The following is a 10,683-nucleotide window of genomic DNA, read 5'->3' on the forward strand; positions in this document are numbered from 1 at the left end:
TTCCAAACCTCTTGTCCAGCTTCTGGATTTTTCAGAAAAAAAAAAAGGCTTTGTGAAAGCAGTTAGCCAGTTCATGAACAAAAGCTTCCTCACTCAGAGAGGCACTGATAATAATAGTAATAATTCTAGTTTTCCTTCTTGGTATAGATTTTCTATTCCTCAGGAAATTATCTGTTTCTACTAAAACAATGTCTCCTTTATGTGCTAGAATTCTTTTCCAGTCCCCCCACTTCTGGTTTACACAGAAGTTTTGTCTACCCAGCAGAGTGAACCTGGGATCATTTACGCTTTCTGAAGATGCCAGAATTTCTCATTACATACAATTTCTAGTCCACACTGAATTACAACATTCCAGTACCAGGGATCAGCATGAGTGAGCCTGCAAGACAGGGATCCCACTTCCTTTTACCATTCTGATGCTACACTTTCCTGGGTCTTGCACACCCTGAAGCAACCCTTACTGTAAGATAATGCTACTCAAACTTAAGCAATATTAATTCTGTACATTATATCAACACTATTTGCTTGGTGTAGTGATTAGCCTTTATAAACTCCATAGACTAGCACTGCTCAACTTAGTGTAAAAACCTAAGACTAAAATAAAAACAAAACATCTTTTACCCATAAACAACTGTCTGATCGATTTCCAAAAGAGCAGCTTGAGGATTTCACTTTCTGTAATGGGTTATATACTCAGAATGCACTCAGGACTGCATTTGCCAAACAAAAATAAGACTTATAGAACAAAATCACAAATGTTTCATGATTTCAGAATCACAGAATTTTGGAAGAGAAAACAAGAACCACCCTAAACTCCAGAAGTAGTCCCTAAGACATCTGTACTAAAAGACAGTTTATTCCAACGCCTCATTCTGTCCCAGAAGATTGATAAGGTTGACTAACAACTTGCATTTTTCAACAAACTATTCCAGGCAACATAAAAGCACTGCACCGCTTCAAACAATCGTAATGGAAGAAGTTAACCAGAACAAAGTTCATGGTTCTCACTCCATATAACCCATCAACTGAGAATCACTGAAGGTTCAGGTATTTTAACTGTAATACTGGAGGGTCATTCATTCAGACAAGGCAAAAAGACTTCATGTTATTATCTCCAAAGAGCTGCTGAGGATCCTGTCTTAACTCACATCTAGCAAAATAAACATTGTCTAAGTTTGGTAGACATCAGATAATGAAACCAGAACTTGGTCCACCCATACTTACTTTTCTCACAATAGGCTGCTGTCCATCTATGCAGCCATACCATGTTACTAGTTTATTCCAGGCTTCAGTGGGAACCAATACATAATCTAGCTCATCAATGAGGTGTTCTTTTAAACTCTGAGCTTCTGGATCTAAAAGGAAGACATACATAAGAAAGCATGGCATGAAACAGAAGCTTTTCTTCTCAAGACCTACACACATACTACCATAACTGTAAGAAATACCAACACTCCCACGGGTAGGCAGAAACTGCACCAGCTTCCTCACTTACAAGGCCGGGATGGCTCGTTCCTCCCAGAACACACGGTCTCAAAAGCAAGAGCTGCACGACGAGACGACTGCACACGGGAGATACCTACCGAAACCCGAGCCGTGACCCGAGCACCGGGCCCCCACCGCCCGCGGCCCAGCACGTACCGCCGAAGAGACCCGAGTTGTCGATAGGCCCAGGGAAGAGGCCGGGATCGCCGGCGCCGAACATGTCCCAGCTGTCGAAGCCCACATACTTCTTCCACTGCTTGAACCAGCGGCTGTCCACCAGGTACCTGCAACACACGGCACCGCGCGGCGCGGCCCCCTCAGCGGCGGCGCGGCCCGGCCCGGCCCGCTCCCACAGGCCCCGCCACCCGGAGGGGAAGGGGATGGAGGGGCAGGCCGGCCGGCTGCGCTCACCAGGACTCCCCCGGCTTGAGGGCCGTGGCCAGCAGCGGCCCCAGCTCGACCCGCTGCACCGTCGCGTCCGGCCGCACCCCACCGCCGCCACCGCCCTCGGCCGCCGCCATGTCGGTGCGCGAACCCAGTCGCGGGCGGATGTCGGCCCGCGTACGCATGCGCGCTGGGTGGGCCTGCTGGTCTCGCCCCGCCCCGCCCGCGCGCCCTCTGACGGATGGGCGGGGCCGCGCGCAGGGGCGGGGCTGGCGACGCGGGCGCGATGGCGACGACCGCCATCTTGCAGTCGCATTTTGCAGGGCTGTCTTGGGCCGGCTTGTTTTCTCCCCGCCGGCGGTAGTGGCAGAGGTCGCTCTGCAGCGGCCCGGGTCAGCCCTGGGGCCCTCCCAGGCGGCAGAGGAATGCGGGCCCTTGCCGGGCGCAGCCCCAGCGGCTGCCGGGGCGGGTGGTGTCTGCCGTGCCGGGGGGCCGGCAGGGTGCGCACCCCCCTACCCGGGCCTGTGGAGCCAGCGGGGTGGAGAGCAGCCAGGGCCGGAGGCGTCAGAGGGTTCAGGGAGGCCCCCGAGCAAGGCTGGAGGCATCGGGGCACAGGAGGCCTCGTCCCCGCGGGAGGTGGGCCTTGTCCCCGCGGTGGCTCCATGGCCGAGAGGGTTGCGCCGGGCGGCCTCATCCAAAGCAGGTGGCAGCAACGTTTGGTGTGGATTGTGTGTTTTCAGTGTTACATGCTCCATTTTCTTGCATAAATGAGGCCTCATGGAGCGCTCTGGCTGGGGCGTTGGCTAGAGAAGGAGCCTTCAAATTGTTATGGGAGTAAATGGGAGAACAGGTCTGAATAAAGTGTCTCTGGAAAGAACCTCTCAAGAAGAGATTTAGGCGTTTGTCAAGTAGCGTATCCTGATGGAGAAGCATGTGCCGTGTGGGGAGGCTGTGCTTCAGAAGTGGGAAAATTGGGAAGGATTCAGGTGATGATTCAGAGACTTAAAAACCTATTTTAAGCTGGTAGACCAAAAAAATCCATTTACCTCGCGGGAAGAAAAGGCAGGGGGTGATGCACAGGGGCTGTGAATGTGCAGGGGAGCACTCTCCTGGCAGCTGGTATCTGGCAGCGTGGTGGGCAGCCATGCTGCAGTAATCCAGGGTAAAATGCTAAAGGCCTTTCGTTTTTTTTGACAGCAGAGCAAGTCATAGAATCACAGAATGGTTTGGGTTGGAAGGGACCTCAAAGACCATCTAGTTCCAACCCCCCTGCCATGGCAGGGACACCCTCCACTAGCCCAGGTTGCCCAAAGCCCCATCCAACCTGGCCTTGAACACTGCCAGGGAGGGGGCATCCACAGCTTCTCTGGGGAACTTGTGCCAGTGCCTCACCACCCTCACAGGGAAGAACTTTCTAATCCAAATCTCCCTTCCTTCAGCTTAAGGCCATTCCCCCTTGTCCTGTCACTCCATGCCCATGTAAACAGCCCCTCTCCAGCTTTCCTGTAGCCCCTTCAGGTACTGGAAGGCTGCTCTAAGGTCTCCCTGGAGCCTTCTTTTCTCCAGGCTGAACAATCCCAACTCTCTCAGCCTGTTCTCATAGGAGAGGTGCTCCAGCCCTCTGATCACCTTCGTGGCAGTCCTCTGGACCTGCTCCAACAGCTCCGTGTCTCTCTTGTTCTGGGCCCCCCAGAGCTGGACGCAGTACTCCAGGTGGGGTCTCACCAGAGCGGAGCAGAGGGGCAGAATCCCTGCCCTCGACCTGCTGGTCACACTGCTGGTGATGCAGCCCACGACAAGGTTGGCTTTCTGGGCTGCAAGCGCACACTGCCGGCTCATGTTGAGCTTCTCATCCACCAATACACCCAAGTCCTTCTCCTCAGGGCTGCTCTCAATCCGTTCTCTGCCCAGCCTGTAGTTGTGCTTGGGATTGCCCCAACCCACATGCAGGACCTTGTACTTGGCCTTGTTGAACTTCATGAGGTTCGCACAGGGTCACCTCTCCAGCCTGTCCAGGTCCCTCTGGATGGCATCGCTTCCCTCCAGTGTGTTGACTGCACTGCACAGCCTGGTGTTGGCAAATTTGCTGAAGGTGTGCTTGGTCCCACTGACCATCCAGTGAACACTGAAAAAATGACAATTTTCTCCTCCCAGTGAGAGTTGAGTCCTGTTACTTACTCCTGTTTTTCTCAAAGGGCAGGGCCCCTTTGGTCTCCAAGAAACTCATACACCCTGTTATGGCAATACTGGGTGTGTTTTTAAAATGAGTCAGCTGTTCTGAGATAATGCGTATGTGGCTGACCTCACCCTGCTAATGAATTACCTACTCCTAATAGAAAGTGCGGTAAACAATTAAAATGGCCTCATTCAAAGCTTTCTGATTCAGTACTAGGAAATTACACTATAGTCTCACCATAGGCAGGGGTGCCTGCATTCTCCTGTCTCTTTCAGTGCTTTCCTTCCAGCCATTTGGCTTCCTGCCCTTGTCCGAACCCGATGGCTGCTCCTGCCAGAGTGGCACCAACAGGGACAAAGCCCTTTCAGATGCCACCCAGTTGGAGGCAGGTGTTTCCTCCTTGCCTTACGATGGAAACGATCGAAAAAGGTGACTAAAAGCCATCTTAAATGTTAGCGGGGAGCAACAAAGCTCAGCAGAAAAAGAAAGGGATTTTAAATAGCTGAAAGAATATTTAATGGGCTGAGTACAGAAGGTCTTAGGCTCCACTTAATGGCATTTTTGTTGAGCAGAGACTGCTGAACACCACATCTCAGCCGTGATTTCAGGAGATGTGCTAGGGAACCCGGGAGGGGGCAATAGGGGCAGGAAGAATCGTTTTCCTTGCAGCTAGTTAATGCTCCTGACAGCTTCAAATATCTGAACTTGTTGAAAGATTTAAGAAGTTGGTGGCAACTATCAGCAGCTCAGGGGGGAGGGAATCGTTGGGAGGGGAGAAGAGGGGGGAGGCCAAGCATTCTCTAGAAGGGGGGCTATATGGGACTCTGGTATGTAGGAGAATGGACAAGCAGGGTGAACACTAATGGAGGGATTAGCTGTTTACAATAAAAGTGTAGAAGTAGGAAAAAAGAGTGTAGGGCTGTAGATGTGACAGACACGACATATCAAAAGGACACGGAAGCATCGAAGCGTGCTAAAGCAGTAGTATTTATTTTAAGGTTTCCTACTGACTCAGTCTGTTTCCCTCTGGAATTACAGAAATAGAACTGGGACATTTTATAATCCCTGAGGAATCACCTGGGATTATTCAGGTCTATCCTCAGTGTAGAGCTGCTGCCTGTAGTGAAACGTCTTCACCCCCTCTGGTCCCAGCACCAAGTAATGTTTGGGCACAAGAGCCTGCGTGGGGGCTGTGCTCTCTTCCAGCTGCTCCCAGGTTTCCAGCCAACCCACGTTACCCCAGAAGCCGGCTACCCTGGGGAATACTGAAATGAGACAGGGAATAGCAAGGCTGGGAGGCTTTTATCTACACTGCAGAGGTCCTGCTGGGATCATTCGTTTTCCTGCTGGCATGGCTTATTTTCATCCTGGAATCACGTCACTGTACTTCTGCTGGCGTGGCTTATCTGTTCTGGAGCTGCTGCTTTGTTTTTCTGCTCGCACAGCCCCAGCAGCCGGAAGGTAAATAAATCCCTTGGCCATTAGCACTGAGTAAGCACGGTGTAAGGTGCCTTTCAACCGGCAGGCTTGGCCAGAGACCCTTTTTGGCAGGGCTGCGGTTGGAACAGCAACAGGTTTAGGGTCTGCTCCCCACAGGGGCTGCAGGCTGATAAGGAACAGGCAAAGTGAAGGAGGTCCCACTCAAATGGCTCCGAGTTTGGTGAGTCAGGATTGAGGAAGTTCCACAGCTCCTGTTGAGAAAGATTTTTCAATGCAATGAGTTCCTGCTGCCCGTGATCCCTTATACTCCCCACATATTTCAACATCCTGCCTTAATGAGGGAAGTAGATTTAACTGAAAAAATACTCCCCCAGATCAAGCAGCTTCTGCTCCAAAGCTGAAATAGCTACTGAAAACATCCTGTTTTTTCCACTAAGCTATACTGGAAGTTAACAAACAGCCCGGTGAGGATTGTGCAATCTGAATTCAAAGCTTGATGACTCAGAGGTAGTAGCAAGCAGGGTGGAGCTGGCTGTAGGTTTTGCCCCAGTGTCTCAAGTCAGCCCGGAGGGACCCTCGAATGTAGGTACAGTAACGAAGCAACCAGTCAATCGAGAAGCTACAAACAGGGAAAAAAAACCCAAACCCCTCAAATCTCAAGTGTTTTTACTTATGAAAACAGTGCACTAATGCTCGAAAGAGTTATGCCTTCCCTTTGAAAGCCCGAGTTTCTAGTCTGTGTTAGTAGTCCTCAGTCCAGCACCAAGTTTATACCCAGTGCTACGAGACCTCGTGAGGAATGGCTTGTAATGAAAATGTGCTCACAGAGCCATCTAAAGAGTGAAAATTTACCTGCAGAGGGACTTGAGCCACCGGGCAGTAAGGTGGCAGGTGAAATTTGGCACAGGCTCATGGTTTCCGGGAGGAAACTAATCCTAATTCCAGCTGTTCAGCAGCAGGCTGTAAACCCAGGATCGCTATGCAGGAACAACATGTCAGGATTATTGTAACAACTCCATGAAATACCTGTCAGCTCCATGGCTGGCAGGAGTAAAGAAAGTGTTAGGGAAGGAGTAAAAAGAAGAAAATATCGCCTGAACCCTGGTGCACCCGCGCTTGGAGTGTCACGTGCAATTCCTGTCCCCAAAGGGCAACAGGGACACTGAGGCAGGGCACAGGTTCCATGGCAGAAGTGGTTGAATAGGCTGGTTCTGCACTGGGAACACACGGGAACTGTTTTTTTGTGTGATTCCCTGCATTGCGAGGCGTCGGGGATGCACAAAGGTGATACTGGCTTCATGTAGAACCGGGCGAGTACATAGGGATCCATGTTGGGCTACCACCAATGCAAAATGGGACAGAGCCAGGAGGCAGCTGAGCCAGCAAGGGGGCAGCAGCTCTGGGACAAGGGGGGCATGTCAGGTGCTGCTCCTGTTCTGGGTCATCCGTGGTGTCCTGTCCGTCCGTCGTTCCCCACCCCCCCCCCCCACCCCCCCCCCCCCCCGCATCTGCTGATGGAGGCCAGATAATGAGATGGGCCATTGCCAAAGGGCTTTTCTTCCCCAAGCCCTCTGCCAGCGCGGCAGCAGCAGCCCAGGCTGCAGAGTCTACCTGCCTGAACAGTTACTAACCTGTCGCAGCCTGTTGTTTTGTAGCCTAGCTGGGAGTTCGTCAGCCAGTGTAAAAATCACACCCTGGCCACGTCCCACCGCGCCTTCTGCAGGTGAGCCTCGAGGGAGGTCAGGTAAACTGTTTGGCAAAGTATTTCTGTTCTGTGCCACCCTCCTGCTCTGCCAAGCTCATTATGTGCAGGGCAAGATGCGGCACCAATTCACGGCTTGCAGAGCTCACAAACACTGTGTGCCCATCATGCTGCCCTCGGTCGGCAGTCAAATTTCAGCCTGGCTGCACTATCATGCCTGAGTGCTTTGAGTCCGCCCCTGTGAGCACCCACATGAGCGGGTAACGGGGGCACCATGTTTCACCCAACTCGCCCGGATTTATCAAGCCACAGCCTTAAAGAAAGTATACTTTTTTTTAATTTATTCAGAGAATCACAGTAAGCTACTGAGACTCACGGCAGCTTGCCCCAGCATAGTTTCCCAAACATTCTCATGCAACTTTTGAAAAACATCAAGTACACTTCAGGAATTTGGAAGATGCACTATCATAAACAAAACCTGCACAAGACATTGGGATTTCTGCCAGAGCAGCAGCCCCCTGCGAGAAAAACAGGCAGGAGCGCAACGAGCTGAGCAGAAAGCAAGGGGGCCGGGCAGCGAACGCTGCGGCACTGCACTTTATTCAACAACATTCTTGGCAACCTTCTGCAGAAGCAATTCAATATCATGCTGGATCTTGATGGTTTCAAAATGCCGGCTGTAGCGTTTGAAGGGCACGCCGTCAGGGCCGATGAGGAACTTCTCGAAGTTCCAGGAGATGTCGTTGCGGCAGACCGGGGACCAGATGATGTACTGCGGGTTGGTCATCAGCGAGGAGGGGTCGTCGTGCGGGAAGGGCAGCGCCTCTTTCAGGAAGGTGAACAGGGGGTGCGCGTTCTTCCCGTTCACCTCGCACTTCTCGAACATGATGAAATTGGGCTTGTACCCGTTGCCGGGACGAACGTGCTCCAGCGAGAGCAGGATCTCCTCGTTCGTAGCATTTTCCTAGGGAAACAAAACCAAACCCGCCCCGAGCGAAGCCCGTGAGAGCCCGGCCGGGACGGGCGGCTCCTCCCCGCGCCCCTGCCCCGGCCCCCGGCCCGGGTCCGCCGCCCGCCCTACCTGGTGCCCGAACTGGTTGCAGGGGAAGCCGAGGACCTGCAGCCCGCGGGGGCCGTAGCGCCGCTGCAGCTCGTTGAGCTGCAGGAAGTCGCGGGTGGTGGTGCCTCAGAGCGACGCCACGTTGGCCACCAGCAGCACCTTCCCCCGCAGCGAGTCCAGCGACAGCGGCTCCGCCGCGCCCAGGGGCCGCGCCGCCATGCCCGCCATGCCCGCCATGCCCGCCATGCCCGCCAGCCCCACCGCTCCCGCTCCCGCCAAGGCCAGCACTGCCGGGCGGGCGGGCCTCGCTCCCCGCCCCGCTCCGCCCCGCCGCTGCTCCCCGCCGGGACCCCTCCTCCTCCGCCGCCTCCCTGCCCCCGAGGGCGTTATCACCCCCCCCCCCCCCGGCCTCCCGCTTGGGGCTCGGAGCCTCCCCCCGGGGGCACGGAAAGTCACCAGCCGGCCGAGGGTATCGCTCAGCCGTGTCGCTGCCTTTTTCCGCGCTGCACGGAAAGGCTTGGCGTTTTGCTGGTCAATGAAAAGCTCAGAATTGAGTGGTTTCTGCATGCACGGGCAACAGACAGGGAGGTGTCATTCTCAGAATGATTCTCAGAAATGCTGGAAAACCAGCCAAACACAAAGTGGTCCCCAGGAGCTAAAACCTTTGTGGTGACAAGACCGCCCGAGTACGGAGACGGCACAGCACAACACCAGGGGCTGCAGCATCCTCCTAGGATGCTACTGCCAACGAGAGTGCCTTTTGGGAGAGAAACACCTTCAGTGTGTGCACCACGAGGAGGAACTGGAGGCACCCTGAACCCAAAATGCTGCAGTCCAGGAGTGCCCACAAATTCCCTTCAGTTTCCTTTTATAATTTTCCCACCTCTCTGAGGCCGGTAAAGCCTCCCTTTACTTCAGCGGTTGCTTTTCCCCATCCCTGGCTTTTCCATTCTTTGCCTTACTGCTTTGGTCTGGTTTAGGGAGTTTTAAATCACACAGTTGCGACTGCTCCTCACGTGGGTTCAGGGCAGCCCTAGGCGAGTGGCGCTGGCTGATGCCAGTACCCAGGCCGGGCAGCATGGCCCAAGCGCTGCTCCATGGGTCTTTGTGCTGAAGCATCGCCCTCCTCCAGAGCACGCGGCAAAGAGGCAGCTCCAGGGTCACACCTCGTGGTGATGTCCATGGGTTGGACTGAGGGACCGCGGTGCAGCACAGCTCGGCAGGGACCCAGAGCAAGGGCCTCAGCTTCAGCATGGCTCCCAGGGGGAAGCAGGGTGCCCCAGCCAATGCTCCTGCCAGCGTTTGCGCCACGTGAGCTCCGTTCGCAGCAGCCCCAAGGTCAGACAGCTGCTTATCAGCCCTGGCCCCCCGCCAAGGAGCACAGGGGGATGCGCTCAGGGCCTCTCTACTGCTGTCTGTTCTCTTGCATGCCTGGCATCGGGGACTCGGCACAAACACCAGCTGTCACTAACAAGCCTCCATATAATGCTGCATCTCTGGTCTGGGTTCCCAGGTGACCGCAGGATCCAGGGATTTTGCTTTGGGCTACTCTTGGCACCCGCCCCCGCGACTGCGAACTGGAATAGTTCCTGGCTGCGGTGAGCTTTGGGGACTCGCCTGATTATTTTGCAGTTTTTGCAGTGTGTTGCAGCACTGATAGCAGGAGCCACGACGAGTGTCCTGAGATCAAAGCAGCCAGAGAAACAGCTGATGGGACGAGCAGAGGCACATGACTTGCGTTTGCTTTTAAGTAAATTGATGGTGACAATCCATGCAGACTCCTCACCAGCTTCTTGGGCACGGTGAGCCACGGTGGTTTGAAGAAGAGGAATTTCTCTTTAGGGTGACCGCTAGCGCAGTGCCACAGAGGCATCTCTCTGCTGCCGCTGTTGACGCTTGCTCAGGCTGGCACCTTCGGTCCTCAGGCTGGACCTGGGGATTTCATCTGAAGTACAGAGTTTACTTCTGGGGCCCTGCCCTTTTCAGACAAGAGCAGGTGAGGGCTTTCCTTTCCTTGACAATGGAGTTTTAAGGAAACCACGTGAGTTGAACTTCCTTGTTGGCTCGGAGGTATGCCCTGTGCCCGGACACATTCTGTGGAGCCAGCTGAACTCGGATCCAGAGGAGTGCCAGGAGTTCCCGAGGGACTACATGGGCTCAAGGGACCCCTTTTGAGATGTGTAACAAGTGACCATTTTCCTATGAGGTCAGAAAGTTGCTGTTTAACAACGGTGAGTAATCGCAAAGGTCGCAAAACACGCCTTCTGGCCTCTTGCTCACGTCTCCCTGCTCCTGGTACTGAAGTCCCTGCCCTGGCCAGGGGACTGGCTCTTGGATCCCAGCTCTTCCTCTGCGCCTTTCACAGCTCCTCGCCTGGCTGGGTCACTCTCCATGAACGCGGAGCTCTCATTTCCCAAGTCTGGTCTGGCTGTCCGC

General features: G+C 54.0%; 2 protein-coding genes across 12 annotated transcripts in view; both read right to left on the minus strand.

Annotated features, from left to right (window-relative positions):
• The window catches only part of USP4 (ubiquitin specific peptidase 4), a 42,441-nt gene extending 40,372 nt beyond the window's left edge, over window positions 1-2,069 (minus strand). For all 11 annotated transcript variants that reach the window (XR_008578771.1, XR_008578772.1, XM_054837876.1 and 8 more), the window contains exons 1-3: window positions 1,897-2,069; window positions 1,642-1,769; window positions 1,225-1,355 (exon numbers count right to left, since the gene is read on the minus strand). Coding sequence is in view for 9 of the 11 variants with exons in the window: in XM_054837876.1 (XP_054693851.1) it covers window positions 1,225-1,355; window positions 1,642-1,769; window positions 1,897-2,054 (417 nt within the window). In the remaining 2 variants the exon portion in view is untranslated. The remainder of the gene's footprint in view (window positions 1-1,224; window positions 1,356-1,641; window positions 1,770-1,896) is intronic.
• A 5,437-nt stretch (window positions 2,070-7,506) lies between these two features.
• GPX1 (glutathione peroxidase 1) lies at window positions 7,507-8,595 on the minus strand. The gene is made up of 2 exons (XM_054837885.1): window positions 8,269-8,595; window positions 7,507-8,151 (listed from the first exon to the last, which is right to left on the minus strand). The coding sequence occupies exons 1-2, from the start codon at window positions 8,491-8,493 to the stop codon at window positions 7,786-7,788; spliced, it is 591 nt and encodes a 196-aa protein (XP_054693860.1). The 5' UTR covers window positions 8,494-8,595; the 3' UTR covers window positions 7,507-7,785.
• Between the last annotated feature and the right edge of the window lie 2,088 nt (window positions 8,596-10,683).

This window comes from Grus americana, chromosome 11 (genome assembly GCF_028858705.1).
Source record: "Grus americana isolate bGruAme1 chromosome 11, bGruAme1.mat, whole genome shotgun sequence".
Classification (NCBI taxonomy): domain Eukaryota; kingdom Metazoa; phylum Chordata; class Aves; order Gruiformes; family Gruidae; genus Grus; species Grus americana.